Below are 25,158 nucleotides of genomic sequence, written 5' to 3' on the forward strand. Positions count from 1 at the left end.
CATTAAATGGATCCCAATTCATAGGCACATGATACAGCCTGAAGCTATCCATGTGTATGGGAGCAGTCAGGCAGCCTCATCTTTCTCCCACAGAATGGTTGCTGGGCTAGACATGCCAACCTCATGGTTACTAACCTCGCTTACAGAATGAAAATCCATGGTCTCTGTCCCTCATTTATGGAATGCGGGTCACTCACACCAGAAATGTTTCCATGTGGCTTTCACCTCTTTGCCCTGGAGGAAGTTACAAGGGAATTAATCTAATGATCTTATTATTTAAAATAAACTAAATAAGTTTTTAAAGGATCTGTAAACCAAAACACATCTTGTGTGCTTTCAGAATATATTAATACAGATAAATGTTAAGAACTCAATATCCTGCCCAGCCATGAATAGTGCACACGGAAGAATTTATTTTCCTCCTGGATGATGACTCCAGTGACTAGAGATGACTCAGATCTAGAGACAGACGGAGTTGGGAACTCGGAACAGTTGCAGGCATAGAGAGAGAGGAAATGCCAAAAAAGATACCAGAAGTCAGGAGGCATCAGTCCCATTTCATGGGTGGTCTGAGCACCAGAGAAAGGGCAATAAAATCATTCTTTGAATTGTAATTTCTCTTTAGAAATGAAGAGGATGTATATTTACATAGGAGACATTTCAACATTACTGGGATTTCTTACAAAAAGCTACAGCCTCAAACTTATTCTTCATTAACTGGTCTAATTGCCATAATTGTATTATGCTTTTAATCTATTGAACAGATTCTTATAAAACACCAAGTATGTGCTCGCCACTATTCTATCCACTTAAAGATACCAAATTATTTAATAATCACAGCTTCTAATTGACCTAATTATTCACAAGAGATGAGAGTAAGAGACAGGTTTGTTAATTTGCCCCACAGTCAGCAACAGTCCCAGCAACACACTGCTGCCGGAGATGACCATTTTTGCCCCGCAGCCATTATTTTCTTGTGGAGGTAGCTTGTCCTTGTCATTAATGTTTTTAATCTGATCTCGATTTCATCAACCACCAAGTAATGCAAACTCACTGTGCTAGTTTCCTTGGATGACTGGAATAAAACATCACCAGCTGGGTGGCTTAAAGGAGAGAAATTCATGTCTCGCAGTTCTGGGGGCTAGTAGTTTAAGATCAAGGTGTGAGTGGTTTGGACTCCTCTGTGAGAGAAACTGGTGAGTAGCTCACTCCTAGCTGCTAGTAGCTTCTGATAATCCTTGGCAGTATGGCCATTGTGTATAGTTAGTTAGTTAGTTAGTATCCCTGTCTCTTTTTATCTCCTCCTTTTATATTAGTCATGCAGGATAAGGACTCCCTGCGTTTCAGTCTGACCGCATGTTAACCACAGTGACAGTGTTTTCACAGACCTATATGAAGGTTTGTACTGTGTTCCCCTGGAATGTGCGTTTAATTCCTAACCCCTAGAACCGTTGTTGTAATCTCATTTGGGGATGAGCTTTCTTTGTTCCATGAAAAGGCAACATCCGTGTAGGATGTGATTTAAGCTAATCACCTTTGAGATATACCAAGAGAAAATTGGGCATCCAGAGGTAGGGACAGAGATGCCAGTCCACGTAAAGATGGTTCAGAAGTTGAAGTCTCAACACGACAAGAGCTTTCATCTCCAGAGCTGACAGAGAGAGAACGCCTAAATACACCTTGTATTTAGACCTGGTGATGCAGTAGTTAAGGCACTTAGTTTCTAATAAGGTCAATGTTTCAAATCTTCAAATCCACCCACCAATTGTTGGGGGGAAATTGTGGCAGTCGGTTTCCTTACAATGTATAGCCTTGGGAGCCACATGGGGCAGATCTGTTCTGTCCTACGGAGTCACTATGTCAAAATTGGATTAACCTCTTAACTGTTAGGAAATAAATTTGTATTTGTTTTTTTTGTTTGTTTGTTTTTTCTTTTCTTTCTTTTTTTTAAAAAATCTTTTTATTGGGGCTCATAAGGCTCTTATCACAATCTGTACATACATCAATTGAGCAAAGCACCCTTACACATTCGTTGCACTGGTCATTCTCATAATTCACCTTCCACTTGGGTTCCTGGAATCAGCTCGGTTTCCCTTTTTTCCCCCATCCCCCTCCCTCCCCGATCCCACCCCTGGTCCCTTGATAGTTTATAAATAATTATTATATCTTATCTTACACTCCCCGGCGTCTCCCCTCACCCACCTCCCCATTGCCCATCTCCCAGAGAGGAGGTTACACATAGATCTCCGAGATCGGTTCTCCCTTTCTAGACGCCCTTCCCTCCTGGTGTCGCCACTCCCACCGCTGGTGTTGAGGGGTTCGTCTGTCCTAGATTCCCTGTGCCTCCAGATCCCCACTGCACCGCTGTACATCCTCTGGTATAACCAGGTCCGCAAGGCAAGGTAGAATTGGGGTCATGATGATTGGGAGGGGAGGAAGCGTTCAGGAACTAGAGGAAGGTTTTGAGTTTCATTGTTGCTACACTGAACCCTGAGTGGCCCATCTCCTCCTCACTACCCCTCTGGAAGGGGTGTCCAGCTGTCTACAGGTGGGCATTGGGTCCTCATATGCACTCCCCCTCTTTCATGGTGATGTGATTCTCTCCACCATCCCACCTTTGTTGTTGGAGACCTGGTCTCCTCTGTCCTTCACGGTCACCTATGTTGGTGTGCTGCTTCCGTGTGGGTTCGGTTGCTTCTGGGCTAGATGGCCGCTTGTTTGCTTTCAAGCCTTTAAGTCCCCAGATGCTATATCTCTCAGTAGCCGGGCTCCATCAGCCTTCTTCACCACACTTGCTTATGCACACTTTCGTCTTCAGCGATTATGTGAGGAAGGTGATCACACAATGATTGTTTTTGTTCCTTTGTATCTGCTACATGGTCCATTCAACACCTTGTATTCGCTTAGGCCGTGTGCTTCTTCTCTGTGGGAAATTTGTATTTGTTAAAATACTTACTTGAAGTATTTATCTTATAACAGTGTTAGATAATAAAGGAACTGTACATTTAAATGAGGTTGTATTTTCAAGTACCAACATAGGAGTATTTTTGAGGGATATAATTCAACCACAACATTCATTGTTTTTATTTTACCTACCTACTTACCCACCCACCCACCTACCTACCTACCTGCCAACCACCTACTTAGCTTTCCACTTACTAGCCATTGCCTATAGTGGTATTACCTGCTCAGACCAGCTGGGGGAGCTCCCTGAAGGATTGTATATGGAAAGACTGGCTTGATAAAACTACTCATAGAAAACTACCATGGCCCAAGTGTCGGCCACTGGAGATCCCCTCATAGAGGGGTTTAGGAGAGGAGATGGGTCAGTCAGGGTGCGAGGTAGTACCGATGAAGAACACAGCTTTCCCCCAGATCCTGGATGCTTCCTCCCCCAACTACCATGATCTGAATTCTACCTTGCAGGGCTGGATAGGGCAGAGGTTGTACACTGGTGCATATGTGGGCTGGAGGCACAGGGAATCCAGGGTGGATGATATCTTCAGGACCAGGAGTGTGAGAGGCGATGCTGGGAGAGTAGAGGGTGAGTGGGTTGGAAAGGGGGAACTGATTACAAGGATCCACATGTGACCTCCTCCCTGGGAGATGGACGGCAGAGTAGGGGGGGGGGGGGAGGGAGACTCCGGATAGGGCAAGATATGAAAAAATAACAATGTATAAATTACCAAGGGCTTATGAGGGAGAGGGGAGTGGGGAGGGAGGGGGGAAAAAAGAGGACCTGATGCAAAGGACTTAAGTGGAGAGCAAATGCTTTGAGAATGATTGGGGCAGGGAATTTGCAGATGTGCTTTATACAATTGATGTATGTATATGTATGGATCGTGATAAGAGTTGTATGAGCCCCTAATAAAATGTTAAAAAAATACACACACACACACACACACACCCCAAAAAAAGAAAGCTACCATGGAAAAAAGAAGCCCAAATAACCGAAAGGAAAGGGGAAGCTTGAGGAACAGTTTATCTACTGAGTGAGAAAAACAGAGTATGCATGATAAAGTAACACTAATGTAGGTAATCACATGAAAACTTATCTTGAATTTTACTTACGTTTATATTCTGGGCATTCAATACGGAAATGAGATAAACAGGACAATTGAGGAGCAATCTATTGTTTAAAAATTGTCTCTTTCTTGTTTAAAGTCCAGACAGAGTGGACAGATGTTGGCTCAACACCAAGAGAGGGAGGACCTAGGCTGCCTTGTTCATTTCACCATGGTGGCCCAGAGGCCACAAGTACACAAGTAAGTGCACAGCTCAATAAAGGAGAGAGCCCTTGATTTGGTGGAGCAGAGGGATAGGTTGAAGTTACTTGGTAGTTGAAAAATTGGAAGTGGAGTTTGCATTACTATGCAGGGCGGGAGAGGTAGAAAGTTCATTATTTTAGAAAGGGTCTTTATAATGTGAGGTTCTTGGCTTTAAAGTGAAGCAAACTAAATTCAGGTCAAACTAACAGAAGCCTTTATGATAAACCTGTGCGATAACTTGTATCCTGTTTTACAAGGGAGAAACCCAGCGTAGAGGGACCTTTTCCAAGTTCACACTGCTCCTTGTCAGAGGAACTGGGACTCAAACTTGATTCTTTACCATCGTCCTGGCACCTGCATCTGTAAAGCGGGCTGGTAGATTCTCCCCAGTAAAAGTGCCCAGCCTTTACCGTGGCCATGTAGATTCCATTGTCTTCAACTCTTCATTGGCACAACTTCAGTTCTTTAATGGGTTGGATAAGAGCCAGAGTAAAATATAACAAAAGATATTTTGGCTGTTACCATTCTTATTGCCATTGTTAATATTGCAAATTCAGCTAGAAATTTTCAGCTTTAGAACCTTAGTTTCTTAGACTAGGAGTCAGGTATTCTAGGATGAAATTAGCTTTATGCATAAGATGTGAATTTTCTGCTGTATTCTGTGTATCTATAACTATTGAATGCCATTGTCACAGAGTCTAGAATAATAAACCAGTTTAAAAGGTTTGAAATGAAAAATGTTTTTAGTAAGTTCTAGCTATCCTTCCCTTCATGATGCAAATATATATATATATATTGTGATTAGCTGCCATCGAGTTGGGGTTTGAGCCTAGACATAACAGAATGGATGCATGGCCTGGTCCTGCACCTCCTCGCAATTGTTCCTATGCCTGAGCCCATTGCTGCAGCCACCCTACAGTCTATCCATCTCCGTGAGGACCTTCCTCTCCTTCAATGTCCCTCTACGTTACCTAACATGATGCCCTTCTCCAGGGACCTGTCTCTCCTGACAACGTGCCCCAAGTATGTGACACAACGTCTCAGCATCCGTGCCTCTGAGGAGCACACTGGTTGTATTTCTTCCAAGACAGCTAGATTTCTCCATTTAGCAGCTCACAGTAGTTTCGATATTCTCGACTAGCACCACAATACAAATGGATCAATTCTTATTTTGTCTTTGGTAGTCAATGTCTCCCTTTCACACAGGGGAGGCGATTGAAAATACCATGGTTTGGATCAGGTGGACTTTAGTCCTCAAAGTAACACTCTTGCTTTTTGATGTTTGAAAGAGGTCTTGTGTGGGAAATTTACCCAATGCTACTTGCCTTTGGATCTCTTGACGGCTGCCTCATCAATATCATTTGTAGCTACAAATAAAGACAAAGTCTTTGACAACGTCCAACTCTTTCTTCATTTGTGGACTTTGGCCTTCGTTTTTTTCCCCCAGTAATTTTATTGGGGGCTCATACAACTCTTATCATAACCCATACATGCATCAATTGTGTAAAGCACATCTGTACATTCATTGCCATCATTCTCAAAACATTTGCTCTCCACTTAAGACCCTGTAATATGCTACTCATTTCCCCCTCCCTCCCTGCTCCCCCTTCCCTCATGAACCCTAGATAATTTATAAATTATTATTTTGTTATATCTTGCCCTGTCCGACGTCTCCCTTCACCCACTTCTCTATTGTCCATCCCCCAGGAAAGAGGTTATATGTAGATCCTTGTAATCAGGTCCCCCTTTCAACTCCACCCTCCTGCTATAGCCACTTTCACCACTGGTCCTGGAGGGATCATCCACCCTGGATTCCCTGTGTTTGACTTTGACCTTCTTGATATTGTGTCCCGATCCATACTGAAAGCTGTCATCTTTGATCTTCATCAGCAAGTGCAAGGTGGTGTGATCCACTTATCAGGTTGTTAATCAGCTCTCCTCTGGGTCTGATGCCATATTCTTCTCTGGCTTCTCTGATGATCTGCTCCACTTGCAAGTTACATAAGCATGGTGAGAGGATGTAACCTTGTTGCACACCTTTCCCAGTGTTACCCCTTGCAGCATCCCCTTGTTTGGTTGGCATTACTGCCTCTCGATCTATGTGCAAATTCTGTAGGAGCATAATAAAGTGTTCTGGAATTTCCTTTCTTTATAAAGTTACCCATACATTTTTATAATTCACACAGACAAATGCTTTGGCATATTCAATAAACCACAAGTAAACATCTTTATGGTATTCTCTGCTTCCAGCCAAGATCCATCTGACACCAGCAGTGATCTCACTTGTTCCATGTCCTCTTCTGAATCCAGCCTGGCCACCTGGAAAATCCCTGCTGCAGCCATTGCAGGATGACCTTTGGCGAACATTGACTGGCACGTGATATCAGTTATATTGTGTGAGCTCGCTGTTGAGTCACCTTTCTTTGGAATGGGTACAAATATGGATCTCTTCCAGTCAGTCAAATGGCCAAGTAGCCGTCTTCCAAATTTCCTGGCAGGGACAAGTGAGTGTTTCTGCTGTGTGTGCGCATGTGTGCATATTCGCATCTTTCTCCCCATGAGTGGTTGGTTGCTTTGAATCACCAACCTTGAGGCTGACAGTCCGATGTCTCTCCACCAGGGATCCTACGATCTAACATTTTCTTATAAATTCTAGTTGTAGGAACAGGCCTATTTTCTAACAGCAGAGGGAGTCTGTGAGGTTTCCTTTATATGATGACATGCCTCTAATAGGATTTGAATATAATAGTACTAGAAATTGAACATATCTTTAGACAAATACACCTCAAAATTTCAGTGCCTGCCATGCAATGAATCCAAATTTTAATAAGTGACAATATGATAGAAATTATGACAACATAACAAATATTTGTTAAACTTCTACCATGTGGCACTAAAGTGCTTCGTATGAATTACTGCATCTAAACATCACAGCGTGTGACGTAGATGTTTTCTGATGGGACATTTCACAGTTAAGGGAAATGAGGCATATGAAAGTTAACCATTCATCTAAGGTGGAGTGAGAACATGCACTGAACTCCGAGCGAGGTATGTAACACTAGAAGCTGGTATTTAGAATCCTTTCACAGATTATGTAATTTATCTTTGTAAGCTTACGGGGGGGGGGAGTCAGCCCACTCTCTGTATTCTATCAATAGATGGAAAAATAAGTTCTTTGCCTCGTGGATCTACATGCATTGGCAGTGAGGAAATGGTGGATCAGCAACTGCAGTGGTTCCTTGTCCCAGGTTCATATTCTTACACGCAATGTGAAGGGGTTAGAGGGCTCCGTGTGAAGATTATCTGGCTAATGCAATGAACTCACAAGAAAGGTCTAGGAATCTACTTCTGAACATTCAACCACTGAAACCCCAATAGGGTACGGTTCTACTCTGACACTCTTGAGGGTTCCTGGGGTGTGACCCCAGCACCTTTGACCTTAAGAGGTGAAAGGAGAAAGCAGCAGTAGCGATGATAGCAGCCTCCCACCATCATGAAAGTGAAGCTGGGAGGGGAGTGTGCCCTTTTGGCCTGAGGGCCCTTCACTGGGAAGGTCCTAGACTCAGGGGCAGTTGATGCCAAGACACATGGAAATCTGTAAGAAATACCAAGATCATAGATGCTGCAAAGAGAAAAGGACCATTTCCCACAACTGACAGTTGGAAAAGTTCTCCTAAAGCTGTTTAAACCTCTTAAACAATGAAAGAGATTTCTTTCCCAGCATCACTAGATACGGAAAACACTGGAACACTGGAGGTTATCAGGGGCTAGCCTGAGGCTCAGGGGTAAGCCACAGAAAAATCGACTTCCATGGCCTGTGCAGACATTTTCTTTTTTGGACTGGCCTTTGCTCATGTTCTGTGAAATTAGAGATTGGTGGGAAAGGAAGGTATGTAGAAGAACAATAAAGTTGCCTATTGTGGAAAGGTGAAATATGTACTATTATTTTTCTTACTACATGGATAGCAGTAGATTCGTAAATCTGAGAAAATGTTTTAAAATGGAAAATTTCCTGAAATTCATTACTTTAAAATTTTACAATCAAAAAGGAAAATATTTTTTAGTACCTGTGTTGTCAAGAAGACGATAATCTTAGAATCCTGAACAGTGTCTTATCCAGACCCCAATTTTACTAGTCAGTTGGACACTCCATGGTAGATGATATGTTTTTCCTCTCAGTGGGACTGATAGTTATAAAGCACCAATCAAGAACCTTTAGTTCTTACATCATGGCCTTTCTCAATCCTCCCCCTCATTAAGGAAACACAGAAGATATGGTTACTATAGCAAAATGTGATGATGAAATTAGAGGGGGCCCTGCTGTCAGATAGACTAGCATCTGGCTTCTTTAAGGCTTGTTTCCAAGCAAGCAGCTATCTAAGTGAGATATCAACTAAATCCACACCAATATCCATGACCCAAGGATTGTAAATTATATACTCCAAATCCAAAGAGGGAATGGTATCAAAACTTAAATTGTGAGATTCTAGTGTGCAGAAGGCTGTGGATAACAGTGGAAGCCCAAAGCCCAAAATACATTTGGGAGATTTACACAGCAAATAAGCCTCTGGTGATTTCCCTGTAACTCAGCGGTTCTCTACCTTCCTAAATGCCGCGACCTTTTAATACAATTCCTCATGTTGTGGTGACCTCCTAGCCATAAAATTATTTCCATTGCTACTTCATAACTGTCATTTTGCTACTGTTATGAATTGGGTGGCCCCTGTGAAAGGGTCGTTTGACCCCCATTGGCCAGGGGTCACAATCCACAGGTTGAGAACCACTGCTGTAACCCTTATTGAGGCATGGGAATAAATTGGTTAACAAATACAGGGTATTGGAGAGATTAGTAGATTAAAATGATAAACCTGACTTCAATGGATAAAACCATCATTTATCTCCCCTCTGAAATACTTAGGACTTGATCTGGTCTTGAATAGTTTCTGGGGGTTTTTTCTTCAATATTGGTGTTTATCTCTGATGTATTTTGTCATTGTGGGTAGCCTTTTAAAAATCTTTGTTGTGTTTTTCTGTTTTTTGGTACATGAAACACAAGGTCGATGAACCTATAGAGACAACAGTTTGAAAGGGGCTCCTGGGTGGGGTGTGGTGGAGGCTTACAGGTTAAAAGGGAGCTGATAGCCAGGGGTTCAAGAAGGAAGAAAATGTTTTGAAACTGATTGGGTGGCAATGTTACAATACTGCTTGATGTGGTTTAACTATAGAATGGTATAATATCTGGATCAACTCTTAATAAAATGGTTTAGAAAAAAACTTCTTATCAGATTGCTATGTTGGGAATACTTAAAAAAGATATCTCTAACAACATTTCACCTTTAATGTGAAACCCACACTGGATCTTCAAGCTGATGTCCTGATAAAATATTTCCCTTTAAATATTCTTGTAGATTTGGCTAAAATGAGAGTTTAAAGAAAAATTTGAAACATCAAACAGTTAGGAGACACCAGTAAGCTTCAACCCAATGATACATATCAGTGTTTAGCCAAAGACTACTTAACACCCCTGGTGTGGTAGAATGGGAGGGCAGAGGGTTAACTGGACAGTAAGAATATTTCCATATTAACTTATAAACAATAGCTGAAATAAATTGGTTAGAATTCACTACTTCCACTCCAAAATTTTCTTAGCTTCGTTAAACCTGTCATCTGTTATACAGAAAGGGCTAGTAATACCTACTTCAATATTTCTTAATAAGAATCCCAGATAGGGGCCAGCGCTGCTTCTGTAAAATGGACAGTGACCTCAATTCAAATGAGTTTACTTAACAAAGAGCTAATACTTCGTATGACTGTCAAATCTAGAACTAGCTAGCTTCAGGAACAGCAAGATCCAGGTTCTCAAATGAATGTACTATGTATGATACTGTCTCTTTTTTGTATCTTTCTTTGTATTGGCTTAATTCCAAGGCAAGACCTTTAGAGACACTGACAGCTCCAGACATCTATATAAGCTTAGCTTTTGCTCTCTGTGCACCCCCTGCAGTGAAGAACATTGTTCCCCAAACTTCCGGGGAAGTCCCAGACAGATTTCTTATTGACCCAGTGGGGCCAGGTGTCTCTCTGGAACCAACTATTTAGTAAAGAAAGTTTGGCTTAAAAAAATAGTTCATTGTAAAAGTTAAAATACCTAAGACAGTACTTGGCACATACCATATATTTTACAAAGACATATTAATAAAAATACTCTTCAAATGTGTAGAGCTTTCATTCAGTTGAGTTGATTCCAAATCATAGTGACTTTTACTGGATTTCTAAGGGTGTAAAAATTTGTGAGAGCAGACCGCCTCATCTTTCTCTCCAAATTCCAGTCCATGCTTACTCAGTAACACCATCAGGATTTCTTACATATATGTGATTAGAACTTATTTAATCTAAGACATTCTCTAGTTAGAGCTGAACACAATATGAACATGTGATGCTTGATGAGACTCAATTTGTAGGAAAAAAGATATTCTGAGTTTAGGGAAGGCCCTTGATATTTCCCTGGAGTCATGGAATAAAATCTATATCGACGAAACGTCTCTGGATAAATATCTTTGTTATTTTTATAGACAAGTATGATACTGACAGAAATAATTTTCTTATTCAGTTTTATTGGAAGTATCAAGTATCACTAGATGTCAATAGCAAGAATTTACTGTCAGGCAGAAGAGTCAAAAAAGAATAACTCACCTAAGCCTCATCCGACCAAAAATGTAAGCAGTTATAACTAATCTCCATGAGATTTTATGCTTCATCAACAATGAAGGACATTTTATAGGAATCTGAAACATCAACATTCATAGTTCCGCTGTGAATATGTTGTTTGTGACAGAAATGTTACATCATAAAGCCCAGATCTACAGGAGGAGTTATGACGATGTGTTTGGTTTACCTTTGTGAAGTGCCTGTTCCCATGACTGCAACATCTGGGTAAGTGAAAGTAGATTATGATTAAACAACAGCTGTGGAATGGAGAGAAGGCTACATTCAGTTGAGTTAAGTATTTCAACTTCAAATGTAAACATTTCTTGTTTTATTTCAAATTCCTATGCATTGTAAACATCTAAGGCTCCAATATATTCAAATCATACTAAACTAGGGGCTCTATTTGCCTTTATCTTTTTCTTAAGGATTGTTACTAACCAAAAAAATCAGAGCTATATCTTCAGTGGTGTTTGAAGTGTAATATGAGCTGCTATTATTACCAAGAGCAACTTGTTTATCCTTTCCCCTTTCATTTTCCAGCCACCATCGACCTCCAGATTCATGCACACATAATTCTCTTTGTTTCCATGAGTACTTAATTTCCATGAGTACAAGGCCTCAAGAGTTTGGAGCCAAAACGATGCCTATTGTAGATCACCTGGTTAGCTGCTTGAAATGTGTCTCTGAGGTTTTGTTTTGTAGCATATAAGGAATATCAAAATCAAATGGAGCCTTTAGATTTCTACCAGGAAATAAGAAACAGTTTCTTTAAACAAAGACAATGATCATTTCAATATGTTTATTATTACCATCTATCATCTATCAATCAATCAATCTACCTACCTACCTATCATCTATCTATCTATCTATCTATCTATCTATCTATCTATCTATCTATCTATCTATCTACCTACCTACCTACCTACCTACCTACCTACCTACCTACCTACCTATCTGTCATCTTCCTAGCTAAGCTTCGCTGTGGCTGTGAGTTGCTGGTGCCTTTGGAGTGAGTCCCTGCGGGGCTGCCGAGGGGCGGGGCCTGAAAGCGAGGGGAGCAAGAGCCTTAGTTTTCCAGCTGAGCAGGCTTCAGGGCATAAATGTTGCAGGATGCATTTTTCCAAGTTCTCTTGGGCAGCCTATGGCAAGGGTCTCTCAGGAGACCTGGAAAGATAGACTTGGGCAACGAGCAAGAGAGAAAATGAAGAAGAGAACACGTTAAGCTGCGTCTTTTGTTTTTAAATAACCATGAAACGGGGGTGTTGGAATTTCATAATACCACTGGATCCCTTTAGCTGATTTCTTTTTGTTAAAAAAACAAAACAAAAACCTTAAATGAACAAAAGAAAACTAATTAACCACATATCCTTTGTTCAAAACTCAGTTATTAATTAAATGTTTACAAATTATGTTTACATACTAAATATTGTTGTTGTTCATTGATGAAAGTTTAGACTTTATCTTTGTTTTATAATACACGTGGAACCTCCTTTCTAACCCATTAGTTCTAAATAGTTATATTATGATTGTATATAACCGTGTTTATATCGTTAAGATTGTTTGAATGCTAATTATTTCAGTATTAGGTCTCAGGGGGGCTCAAATGTGTTGCACTCTCATCCATAATGTTTGTTGATTTGAACCCACCCAGTGGGACTGAGGAAGGAAAGCCTGGCAAACTGCTTCTGTAACATTACAGCCAGTGAAACTATGGTTCCCAGTTATACTCTTAGCACAAGAGGTTATCATGAGCCAACATCTTTTGGTTTCTTTTTAAGCTAACTACACAGTAATAAAATTTTATTTGTGTAAAAAGTTATGCTACGCTTGATGAAAGGAGTCCTGGTAGTACAGAGGTTAATCATTTGGGTGCGATCTGAAGAGCAGGTAGTTTCAAACCACCAATCTCACTCGGAGAGAAAGAGTGGATAATCTGCTTCTGTATAGACTTACAGCCCCAGAGATCTTACTGGGCAGCTCTACTGTGTCCTTCAGTGTTTGCTATGATAAGCACCAACTTAACAACAAGGGGGAAGTTTTATCAATCCGAAAAGACTAGAAAAGCAGACAATTTATATCCTTTGCAGTTTCAGTGTAAAAATGGGAACAGTTTAACCCCATAGTTTTTGGTAATGAGATTCCCTCTTTTATGTGAATATAAAGGTTAATCTCGTCACATTTGAAAGTGTAATCTCTTTATTATCTCTTCCTTAAGGGCATGAAACTAAATTCCCAAAGCTGGAATGTACACATTTTATGTGTGTGTATGTAATAGATCAGGGTCCTCACATCATACCATAAAATGCCAGTTCATTTAACACTGCCATTGTTAGGTGGTATCTAGTTAGTTCCTACTCAGGGCGACCTTGTATATAACAGAATGAAACACAGCCTGGCCCTTCCCCATCCTCACAATTCTTATGTCCTGGCTCATTGTTACAGCCATGGTGTCAATTCGTCTTGTCCCTCCACTTTACCAAGGGACTGGTCTGTAACCTGAAAACATGCCCCACGTGTGTGAGAAGTCTTGCTCACCTTGCCTCTAAAGAGCATTCTGGTTGTACCTCGTCCAAGATAAATCTGCTTGTTCTTTTGGAAATCCATGATACTTTCAATATTCATCACCAACACCTTAGTTAAACTGTATTGATCTTTTCTTCAATCTTCTTTATTTGTGTCCAACTTTCACATAAATCTGAGTCTATTGAATACATCATGGTTGGGGTCAAGTGCATCTTAATCCTTAAAGTCACCTTCTTGATTTTCAACATTTTAAAAGAAGCCTGTGCAATGGATTTAACTAATGCAACATATCGCCTGATCTCTTGACTGCTGCTTCCATAAGCACTGCTTGTGGATCCAAGCAAGATGAAATCCTTGACAGTTTCCATCTTTTCTCCAATTAGGATGTTACCTATTGGCCCAGTTGTGAGGATTTTGGTTTCTTGTAAGGGGCCATAATCCACCCTGACGGCTGGAATACTTGATGTTTGTCAGCCAGTGCTTCAAGTCCTCCTCACTTGGACCAAGTAAGGTTGTGCCATTGGCATATCTCAGGTTGTTAAGAAGCCTTTCTCCAATCCTGATGCTGCATTCTTCTCATTTCATCCACTTCTCTGATGACTTGCTCACATACAGGTTGAATAATGTGGTGGGAGAGTATAACTCTTCCACACACGGTTGCGTATTTTAAGCTATGACATATTCCCTTGTTCCATTTGCAAAACTTCCTCTTGATCCATGTCCAGGTTCTCCACGAGCACAATGAAATGGTCTGAAATTCCCATTCTTAAGGTTTTCCATATTTTCTTATGGTCCATACTGACTAATGCCTTTGCGTAGTCAATAAAACACAAGGAAACATCTTTCTGGTATCCTGTGCTTTCAGTCAAGATCCATCTGACATGATCACTGATAACTCTTATTCCACATCCTCTTCTGAATCTGGCAGTTCTCTGTTGATGTTCTGCTGCAACTGTGGTTGAGTGATCTTCAGCAAAATTCTATGATTTGAACATCATGTTTGGTCACCTCTTTTGCAATGGGTACAAATATGCATCTCTTCCAGTCAGTTGGTCAAGTAGCTGTCTTCCAAATTTCCAATCATAGACCAATGCATGCTTCCCATGCTTGATCAGTATGTTGAAATAGTTCCATTTGTATCCCATCAATTCCTGGAGCCTTGTTTTTGTCTAAATGCAGCTGGGACTTCTTTTGTTCCCATAGGATACCTCCCAAAGTGGCTGAATGTCAACTAGTACAGCAACTCTGTGTATTTCTTTCCATCTTGTTTTAATGCATCCTATATTTTATTTGATTGTTTGATTATTATATATTTTATGCCCAGAATCCTTCAATATTGACACTCATGACTTGATGTTTTTCTTTAGTTCTCTCAGTTTAAGATATGCTGAGCATGTTCTTGTTTTATGTTTTTCTAACTGCACGATTCATCTTTTCTTCCATGTACCTTAGCTATTCGGAGCAAGTTTCAGAGTCTCCTCTGAAATCCACTTTGATATTTTCTTTCTGTCCTGCTTTTTAATGCCCTTTGGCTTTCTTCATTGATGCTATTCTTGTTGTCCTCCCACAGTTCATCAGGTCTTAGCGTTCAATGCAACAAATCTGTTCTTGAGATGTTCTCGAAATCCAGCAGCTCCAGTGGGATTTTCTTCCCATCAAGGCTGTATAGCGGCTCTGTGTAGTTGTTTTCATTTTCTTTAGCTTCTACTTGAATTTACATCTGAGCAATTGATGGTCTGTTCTACAATCGGACCCTGGCCTGGCTTTAGATGCTAATATTTAGTTTCTCCACTGTTTCTTCCCGCAGTTGTAGTAAATTTGATTTCTGTGTATTCTATCACAAAAAGTCCATATATTAAGCCTCCTTTTGTGTTATTGAAAAAAAGTATTTTCAATGAAGAAGTCATTCCTATTGCAAAATCCCTTCACGTGATCTCTGACTTCTATCATCAAGACCATATTTTCCAGCTTCTATTCCTTTCTCTTTGTTTCAGATATTTGTATTCTAGTCAACAATATTGATCAATGCATCTCGATTGCACGTTTGATAAATTTCAGACTGAAAAAGTAGGTAGAATCCTTTCATTTCTTCATCATCAGTTTTAGTGGTTAACACATAAAAATGAATATTTGATTGTATTTCCTTGAATTCGTATGTACATAACCCTATCACAGACAACATTGTACTTCAGGATAAATCTTGAAATGTCTTTGACAATGAATGCAATGTAATTTCTCTTGATTATTTGATTCCCAGCATAATAAACCATATAATATCTGATTCAAAATGGCAATGCCGGCCTATTTTAGCTCACTGCTTCCTAGAATGTGGATCGTCATGTTTTCCATTTCATTGTTTACAACTTACAATTTTTGTAGATTCATAATTTGTACATCCGGAGTTCGGATTCTTAACTGGTGTTTGCAGCACATCCTTCTCCTTTTGAACTGTGACCCATCAGAAAATGAAGACCCTGAGGGCGCTGCTACCTTCTCACCAGGAGGTCAGCTCTGCTTTAGGAAGGCGGCTCAGTCATATGTTGACAGCCTTCCCATTTAAAAGGCCCCTCTTCCGGTTCTCTCTCTGAAAATGTTCTGTTTCCTTTCATGAAGTGTTCAGTGTCTGATAAGGTTTCCGTTCTTCCCATGTTGTGTCCCGCGACTCATTCCTCAGAAGTGGACAGCCTTGTTCTTCTCCGTTGTCTGAGCCTGAAAGCTCTGCTGACACCCGATCGCTTCAGGTGATCCTTCTGGTATGTGAGGTACTGCTGACACAGCGCCCAGCGTCACAGCAACACACAGGCCGCCGCAGTAGGACAGAGGGAGAGACAAGTGGGGCTGGGATGGAATAGTCTCTGAAAAATATCTCTGTGGGAGCAGGATTTTCACAAATAAATGATTGAATTTGGACCCATATCTTGCTTGTGTATGAAAACAAACTCAAATTGGAGCAGTGAGCTAAACTTAAAACCTGAAACCATAAAAATCTCAGAACAAAACTTATAGGTAATGCCTTGATGTATAGTTTTCAACAACAGTTTCTTAGATATAACCGCAAAAGCATGAGCAATAAAAGACAAACTAGATAAAAAGGGACCTTATCCAACTGAAAACTTTTGCTCATCTTCCTTATATTTTAATTTCTTCCATATTACTCATTCTAATAAGGCGATATTAAGTTTAGTTATAATTACTACATGAGTTTTTGTCTGATGTTTATCTTGTGCCTCTTCCCCTCCATGTGGTAAATGACTACTCCATATTGTAAATGAAAATGGTAAATCCAGGGTAATAGATGCACCTTACTTTCCTTGTGTCTTTAAAATATTTTGGCAATTTTACAATGTGGCAAAGGAGCCCTAGTTCAAGTTCTTGGCTGCTAACCAAATTGTCAGAAGTTCAAACCCACCAGCTGCTCCATGGGCTTTTTTTTTCTTTCACAAAAGATTTATGCTCTTGGAAACCCTATGGGGCGGTTCTATTTTTGTACTATCAGGTTGCTTTAGTAATAGTAAATAGTAACAGGTTTGGTTTGGAGGGTAATGTGGAAAATGCCTCATCTAGTTTATATTTTAGGAGTTCACTGACTAGAAGTTATTTAATTTGGTTTGATTCCCCTTTAGAGAAAGTAAAAGTTGTGGGAGAGGCTGTCAACTCAGAAAAAGAAGTACAAAACAAGAACACATTAAAATAAAGCCTGACCTAGCTTGATATAAAATCTTAAGCATTTTCTACTAGTAAAACCACAGAGATTTAAACTTACTGCCTGAATGACAGCAGCCTTAGACAAATAAAAGTATTCCTCAACCCCAAAGAATCCAGGCTCCCGCTTAGCTGATGTGGAGGTAATTATTTATAATAGCGTTTACTGGTAAAGAGGAAGGAGTGAAACATTAGACAGCCACTTAAGCCTGCCTACGGCTGGTTTTCTTTCTAATTCTAAAGCACTGATGTAGAGGTAGATGCAGTGACTCAGATCACCGTGATGGTCCAGCTGTCTGTGGTACATGCCTCTCCAATGTGCAGTCATGCACCCTCATGCCAGAGGGGAGATTAATAGGGGGGTAATCTCATGGAATGACTTACATGATGCAATCTTGCCTCTAGTGCAAGGAAAGAAGATAAAATTGGAGTATTAATCTTCAATAACTTACCAGTATACTCGAGTATAAGTTGACCCGACTATCAGCCGAGACACCTACTTTTACCACAAAAGCTACATAAAAAATGTGCTGAGAAACTCAGCTTATACATGGGTATATATGGTACTTTGAAGTTCATTCTCATTGTTTCCTAATGTCTATCTGAAATGACACCCTGGGTCTGATTTGACAGCAGCTCATTCCCGTGTTTTGCCTCTGAGAATAATAATAATTTTAAAAAAACCAAAAGGAAACGCATAAACCCATTGGCATCAAGTCCATCCCAACTTCTGTCCTACAGAGTAGAACTGCTCTGTAGGGTTTTCCTGCCTGTAATTTCTGCAGGAGCCAATTTTCATGCCTTCCTTCCAGGGCACCCTGGTGGGTCCAAGCCAACAACCTTGAGTTAGTAGTTAATAGCAAACCGTTTGGTCTCGTCAGTGACCTGATAGATACTAAGAGCTCTTTTCAGAAAGAGCTTGGTAATTTCTTTCTAGCATACTGATCTAATTCATTTCTCATGGAGCTGCTCAGCGGGGAAAGAAGAAACCTGCTTTTATTGACATATTGATTTTACAAGTGATCTCTCTGGTCTCAGGAATGCCTCATGTCAGTCAGGCCAACAGATCATGCACACATAGAAAACTGTATACACTCAGTCAGATAAACATAGGACCAATCACCAGCATGATCTTTTTATTATTACAAGAGTAATCCTTTTGATTTCCTTATGGGAAACTAAAATTTTTAAAAATATCTGTTTAAAAACAGGTATTATATTCAAAATACTGGAAGCACTATGCCAATTATCAAGTGGCACAGTAATTCAAGCACTTGACTGCTAACTAAAGGGGTGGAACTTCACATCCACCTAGGCTGCTACGAGTGACAAACATGCGTCTGCTTTAGAGAAGCGTTTGGTGGGGGAAACCCCGTGGGGCATATTTACCCTGCCTTATAAGTCTCTATGAGTTGGAATCTACTTGACAACATGGGTTTGCTAGCTTTTGTTTTTATAGCAATGAATAGGCTCCAAACTTTGTCAGGTAAATATATATAAATAAATTCCCTGTAGAATATGCCATTTCATGTTTTGACATAATGCCGTAACTAATGTTACTGCTTTATATCTTTTCCTTAATAATTTACTCTTTTTGTCTTTAAAAAGGATAGCTTATTTAAGGACACGCACCTCGCCCAAGCAAGCTACTGCCATCCATCAAGTTGATTCCAACTTCTAGCGACCCTGTATAGGGTTTCCCAGGCTGTACGTCTTGATGGGAGCAGATAACCCCAACTTTCTCCTGATTTCGCCAGGGGGATGGAACCACGGACTTGTCCGTAGCAGTCCAGCACTCACCTGACAGACGTATAGAGTTCCATACGTAAAGAGATGGTTGCGTTTTATTCATGAAAGAACCTAGATAGAGGTTAACAACAATTACAGGTCTACAAAACCTATTGTTTTACTTGGTTTTGGATAATCTGGATGAAAATACTTGTATTTACTTAATTATCCTTCAGACGTGTTACTTCCGCTAGGAAGCCTTTTATGTCTGTTGCCTGCCAGGATTAAGCTCTGCCTCTTTATGGTCTGGTGCTGCTACGCTGTCCTTATCTGTATTAGGGCTATCCCATTTCTTATCCGTATCCGCCTCTCGAGGGCGAAATCCCCGTGACAGGGACTGTTAAGTTCATTTAGCTATTCCCAGCATTTAGAAAAATGGTTGGCACGTTGCGCTTAAAAATTACTCACTGGGGGAGTGAATGAGGCCTGAGATATTGTTCTGCTATGAATTTCCAGTTTAACCATGTGTCTCACTCACTGCCATTGAGTTGATTCCAACTCAGATGGAACCGCATGCTGACAAATGATTTTTTTTTGACAATAGTAAAAGCAACATAATTGGATAATTTCATGAATAGGCATTAAGACCATCAAACACATCGACTCTTAGGTGATCTAGTTCACGGCCCACAAATAGTACCGTTTTAAAATCAGGAACTGATTTAATTTTACCTCGATAATATGAATATCATTTGCATTAAAAACTGGGGCCACGTGCACAGTTTTCAAATTGATCCTTAAATCTCCAAAAAAAAAAAGGAAATACTTTGTATATAAATTTTAGTATCTGGATTTTGAATTCCAGGCCAAAGAGATGGGTGTCATTTCATCCTGAGAATGGAAAGTCAGGAGTCTTGTGAATGGGCCACATGATACATGGCATCTGCTCAGACCAATAGGAGCCTGCAAAGGCCTTTGACGGGCCAGTATAAATAGTTTGAGCTCTGGGCAGCATTACCAGCTGATACCTTCTTTCCTCAGGACCAGCTGTTCAAGAGCATCCCGGACGAGAGCCAGACACACTTGAGACTCGGATCTAACTAAAGACAGTCACGGATTCCTTCGCAGCAATGTCGCTCTTAGAAGACAGTCGGCCATTTGCTCAACAGCTATCCAATGTCTACTTTACAATACTCTCACTTTTCTGCTTCAAACTTTTCGTGAAAATCAGCCTGGCCATCCTTAGTCATTTCTACATTGTGAAAGGCAACCGCAAAGAAGCGGCCCGGATAGCAGCTGAATTCTACGGAGCATCCCAAGGGCAAGGTACGTTTATGCTCACGCCCTCTTGTTTCAAGGTGCATTTAACTTGTGTTCCTTACAGAATTCTTGCACATCTAGAACGTTTTCTTTATGGATTGCTCCACTGTAGATATTGTGCCATTTCCTCGTTAAAGAAATTATTTTTCAACTTCCGGAAGCACGCTATTAAATACATGCTCGTCTGTAAAGAAATATTCGAAACGTAAACATTGTGTTTCATGTCATAGTTCTGGAAGTTAAAAATTCATAGCAATTCAATTACCCTTTAAAAAAACACAACTTTTAATGGTTGATTTATTAAAGGATTATGTAACATAATGTTTTTTAGTTTAGTTAGCAAGATTATTAAAATGAGAGCTTCTGTAGATTTTGTTTTTATGACTTTTTTAATTTGCTAAGATTAATCATTTGATTGACAAATAAATTCTGATGTGCCAGAAGTTAAGGTTTATCATATATTTTTCCTAAGGAATTAAGGTTTATCATATACTTTCCTAATAAGATTGCTATTGATCAATTAAAAGTGATGATAAATGGCTACATTATTGTTAGTACCTTTCCGTCAGTTCCAGCTCATATGGCTTCTATGCATGAAAAAGGTCTGACAGCATTTTCACAACTGGTAGTTTTGAGCATGTTCTTGTACCCACTATGTCAAAGAGGGAGATGAACTTCCTCTTTTTTGCTGCCTCTCTACTTTACCTAGTGTCTCCTGAGAACATGTCCAAAATGCGTGAGCCAGAGTCTTCCCATCTCACTTATAAGGAACATTTGGCTGCCCTTCTGAGGCAGATTTGTTAAGAGGATAGGAACATGGACCAAGTACTTTACAAGTGTGCCAAAGCCAAGCTCACTCCATTCAGTCTATTCCAATTCGTAGAGACTGTATGGGACAAGGTAGAATGGCCCCTGTGGGTTTCCAACATAGTAACTTGTTATGGGAGTAGAAACCCTCCTGTTTCTCCCAAGAGCAGCTGGTGGTTTTGAACTGCTGACCTTGAAGTTAGCAGCTCAGTGAATAACCACTAGGCCACCAGGGCTCCCACAGTCCTGAAGTCAAGTCTACTCATGTAGAAAAAATGTATATGTAAAATCAGAAGACAAATAGTAATTTTAGCCATTAAATTCAAAAATTCTTAAACAGTTTGTTTTACTGGACAAATACTCTATGCAATATGCATTATTCAGTTTTCTTTCTTAAAATCTATATTTAAAAAGACATTTGTGGCATATTCATTTTGAACCACGGTTACTTTGGAAGTTCATGGAGTGCTGAGTGAAATTGAAATGTTTTTGATGTATGAGGTAGAGAGTGAGTTAATTTTTCCCGAGAAAATTGTTCTTATGTAATGAGAGAAACTTAGTAACTCACGCAGAGTGATGAAAATCTAAATTCAAAGTGGCATTCTCACAACGAGGAATTGTTTTAATTCTTGACCTACTAATTGCTTCCAAACAGATATGACCCACTACCTTTGAGTCAACTCTGACTCATTGAAAACTTACAGGATAGAATAGAACTTCCCTGTAGGGGTTCCCAGGTCGGACTTTTTTTCCCCAGAAACACACTGCTCAAAATTTTTCTCCCAAGAAGCGGCTGGTGGGCTCAAACCACTCAACTTTCAATTAGCAGCCAAGCCTTTTTGCCGGTGCATGACCAAAGCTGCTTTCTGAATCGGCGTAGCTATATTTAAAGGTGACATAGCATTGCTGCACTTGTTAGTTGTTGTGTGGGCTCTGACTCATGACAAGGTTATGAGGAAATGGTGCTGGGTCCGGTGCCATCCTTCTACTTGCGGGCATGTATAAACCTACTGTTGCAGACACTGTGTCCCGTCATCTCATGGAAAGTTTCCCTCATTTTGATGACTTCACTTACGAAACATGATGTCTTTTTATAGAGTTTGTGCCCTCATTTGATGGCATACCATTAAGTGATCCTATCGAAATGTAACATTTAGTTGGCAAATGGAATGTTTTGTTTATTAAACAGAAAACAGATGCTAGATTAGATAGAGAATACATATTATAAGATAGAGACTGCATATTATAAGAATGGCCTTACATAAAAATGTCAAATACTCACTAAGAACAAACACATCTCTGTGAATTGACAAAGGTTTCAGAGGATGCTATAGAAGTTTCCTTTTGTGCCCATTTGTCTTCTTTTTAGACTAGTCTTGTGTGCCTCTGGGAGCCTTAGTGGTATCATTTGGCATTAGGCTGCTAACCTCAAAGTCAGCTGTTCAAAACCACCAGCTGCTCAGTGGGAGAAAGATGGGCCTTTCTACTCCAGTAAAGAGTTATAGTCTCAGGGGTGGGGGGCTGAAGGGAGGGAGGGAAACAAAGAGGAGCTGATCCTAAGGGCTCAATGGAAAGTAAATGTCTAGAGAAGAACGATGGAATATGTGTATGAATATAATGGATACAAATGATGTATGGATTATAACAAGAGTTGTGAGAGCCCCCAATAAAATGATTATTTTAAAAATTGGAACAATATAAAAAAGAGTTATAGTCTCCTTGGAAACACACAAGAGCAATTTCACTCTGTCCACTGGGGTTGCTCTGAGTAGGATTTGACTCAGTGGCAGAGGTGGTTTTTTTGGTTTAAAGTCCTTCTGCTGGTTGCCACATAGGACGTGGCTCCCATGTTCCCATCTGTGCTCACTGATCTACTTAAGGCTATATTTTAACTCTAGGGCTTGATTACTATCAGAGAAGAAATAAAGAAATCAACATTTACTATTAAAAATATTTTCCCTGGGAATATGTAAATATATTTGAAACTGGAGCTTATGTTGTGTTTACTGTTAGGTCATTTTAATGAAATTATCCTTTTTAGTACCTTGAATTATTTTATAGATTAAGCAACTTATTATTTTTATCTAGTTTATGCATAATAAATGTACATTTTATTACCATTAGTAGAAAAATCACATAGCTTAAAAATTCTTTTCTAATCTCCGCCTTATAAGACTTCATCCTTTCTTCCCCAGGAAATTATTATTTTGTCCATTTTAACATACCTTTTTCATTGTTGCATTTTTGTGCCTTGCCATTAAAGTATTTTTTGTTTATATCTTTATAATTAACTAACCAGACTTAATTATATTTAACTCAGCAATTTCTTCATTCCTAAGGAAGATTATCACCTCAATTTTACTTTGAATTATGTTTCTCATCCTTACTGTAAAAACTTAGCCAGATTGTTTCCCTAGAACTTCTGATGTAGAGTTGCCAAATTCTGTGAAATATGAGATGATGGGTGTATTTTCATATCCTTCATGATCATAGAAGATAGCATCCTGATGTCCTCCCCATGGGCAGGAGAATTGGGTATGGAATAGAAGAAGCTATCGGCTAGTGGTTCTCAACCTGTGGGTTGTGACCCGTTTGGGGGTTGAACGATGTTTTCACAGGGGTCACCCAATACATAACAGTAGCAAAATGACAGTGATGAAGTAGCAACTAAAGCAGTTTTATGGTTGGGGGGTCACCACAACATGAGGAACTAAAAGGGTCGTGGCATGAGGAAGGTTGAGAACCACTGGGCTAGATAATCTAGTCAGCTCACGCTATTTGACAGATTAATGTGGGAAAGTACTTTCTAGTTGAGCTTGAAACAAGTTATAATCACACAGGAATCCTGAAAAACTCAATGTTAGCTAACAGCCTATGTTAATTTCCTTCTCGATCCCATTGCTGATACAATAAACTTTACAAATTTACCTTTCCTGTTGAAGACTTTTATCAACTGGCCCATCGTATTAAAGGAATTTATACTTTTTAAATATAATTACTTCTTATATAACTCTTGTTAAATGTCCTGGTTAGGATATTTATCAGAGGTATAGACTATTGTTTGAATTCCTAGGTGGTGGCAATTGTTAATGTGCCTAAACGCCAACCCCAAAGTTAGCAGATCAAATCCACCCAGAGCTGCTTTGGAAGAAGGCGTGGTCCTCCACCTGGAAAGTCACTTGGAGCACATTTCTACTCTATACCCATGGGGTCACCATAAGTCAGGATGCACCAAAGGGCATGTGGTTACGTCCATTTTAAAGCCAGCAGTCTATCCCTATTCCAAGACCAAGAAAGGGACAAACAAACCCACTGCCATCAGGCCCAGTCCACTTGATGGCGACCTTGTAGGACAGGATGAAAGTGCCCTCTTTGGGGAGTAGAACGTGCTCCTTTGAGGAGGCAGGTGGTTGCCAACTGCTGCCCTGCAGTGAGTAGCCCGATGTGGAGCCACTCACTGTTCCACACGAGGAACGCAACATGTTCTGAACTGGACCATGACATAAGACAGGATGCAAATGAGCACGTGGGGGAGCACATTGTTCCACAGACCCCAGGGACTAGTACATTCCCCAAAAGTGATGAACTCGGAACCCCCAAGAGATCTCACAAGTGGTCCTCTTTTCTGTTAAGGCCCATCCCTTTCTAGCGGTGTCTTAGGCATGGAAGAAAGTCAACCGCTTTACCTATAAGTAGACAGGGTCAGCTTTAACACCCCTTTCCTCAGCACCTTGATATCAAGGCACAGACTGCAAAACGGAAAACATGCCCTTCCCATGCTTAGGGCGTTTGCATTATAATTGAGGCCAGGAGGCAAGCATGTGCCACAATTTTCCAGATGTATTAATCACCATCGGGTGTGCTAGCCTGCTTGCGAAATTGCTGTAGTCTTTATGGCATGACTTTCGATGTAAATGTATGCGTGCACATCGATAGCAGTCGTCAGTGTGCTGAAGTTGTAAAGCCAGGTTTTGAGAAGTAAACTTGATTCGGCTTGAGTGCTATAGCAGATGGCTGTAAGACGTAGACACAGTGTGGGGCTGTGTAAATTTCTTCACGGTAACATGTCCCTCTGGGCTCTGTGTGGTGCAGAGTTCACGGG

General features: G+C 40.2%; 1 protein-coding gene across 2 annotated transcripts in view; it reads left to right on the top strand.

Moving 5' to 3' along the window:
- Positions 1 to 25,158, top strand: part of ASB5 (ankyrin repeat and SOCS box containing 5) — a 104,447-nt gene that overhangs the window by 27,129 nt on the left and 52,160 nt on the right. Inside the window, exons 2-3 of one of the 2 annotated variants that reach the window (XM_075556860.1) lie at positions 4,165 to 4,265; positions 19,971 to 20,255. In XM_075556860.1, the coding sequence (XP_075412975.1) occupies positions 20,060 to 20,255 (196 nt within the window). In that variant the 5' untranslated portion in view covers positions 4,165 to 4,265; positions 19,971 to 20,059. The remainder of the gene's footprint in view (positions 1 to 4,164; positions 4,266 to 19,970; positions 20,256 to 25,158) is intronic. The other variant, XM_075556859.1, reaches the window with a different exon arrangement.

The sequence above is a fragment of the Tenrec ecaudatus genome, chromosome 8, assembly GCF_050624435.1.
Source record: "Tenrec ecaudatus isolate mTenEca1 chromosome 8, mTenEca1.hap1, whole genome shotgun sequence".
NCBI lineage: Eukaryota > Metazoa > Chordata > Mammalia > Afrosoricida > Tenrecidae > Tenrec > Tenrec ecaudatus.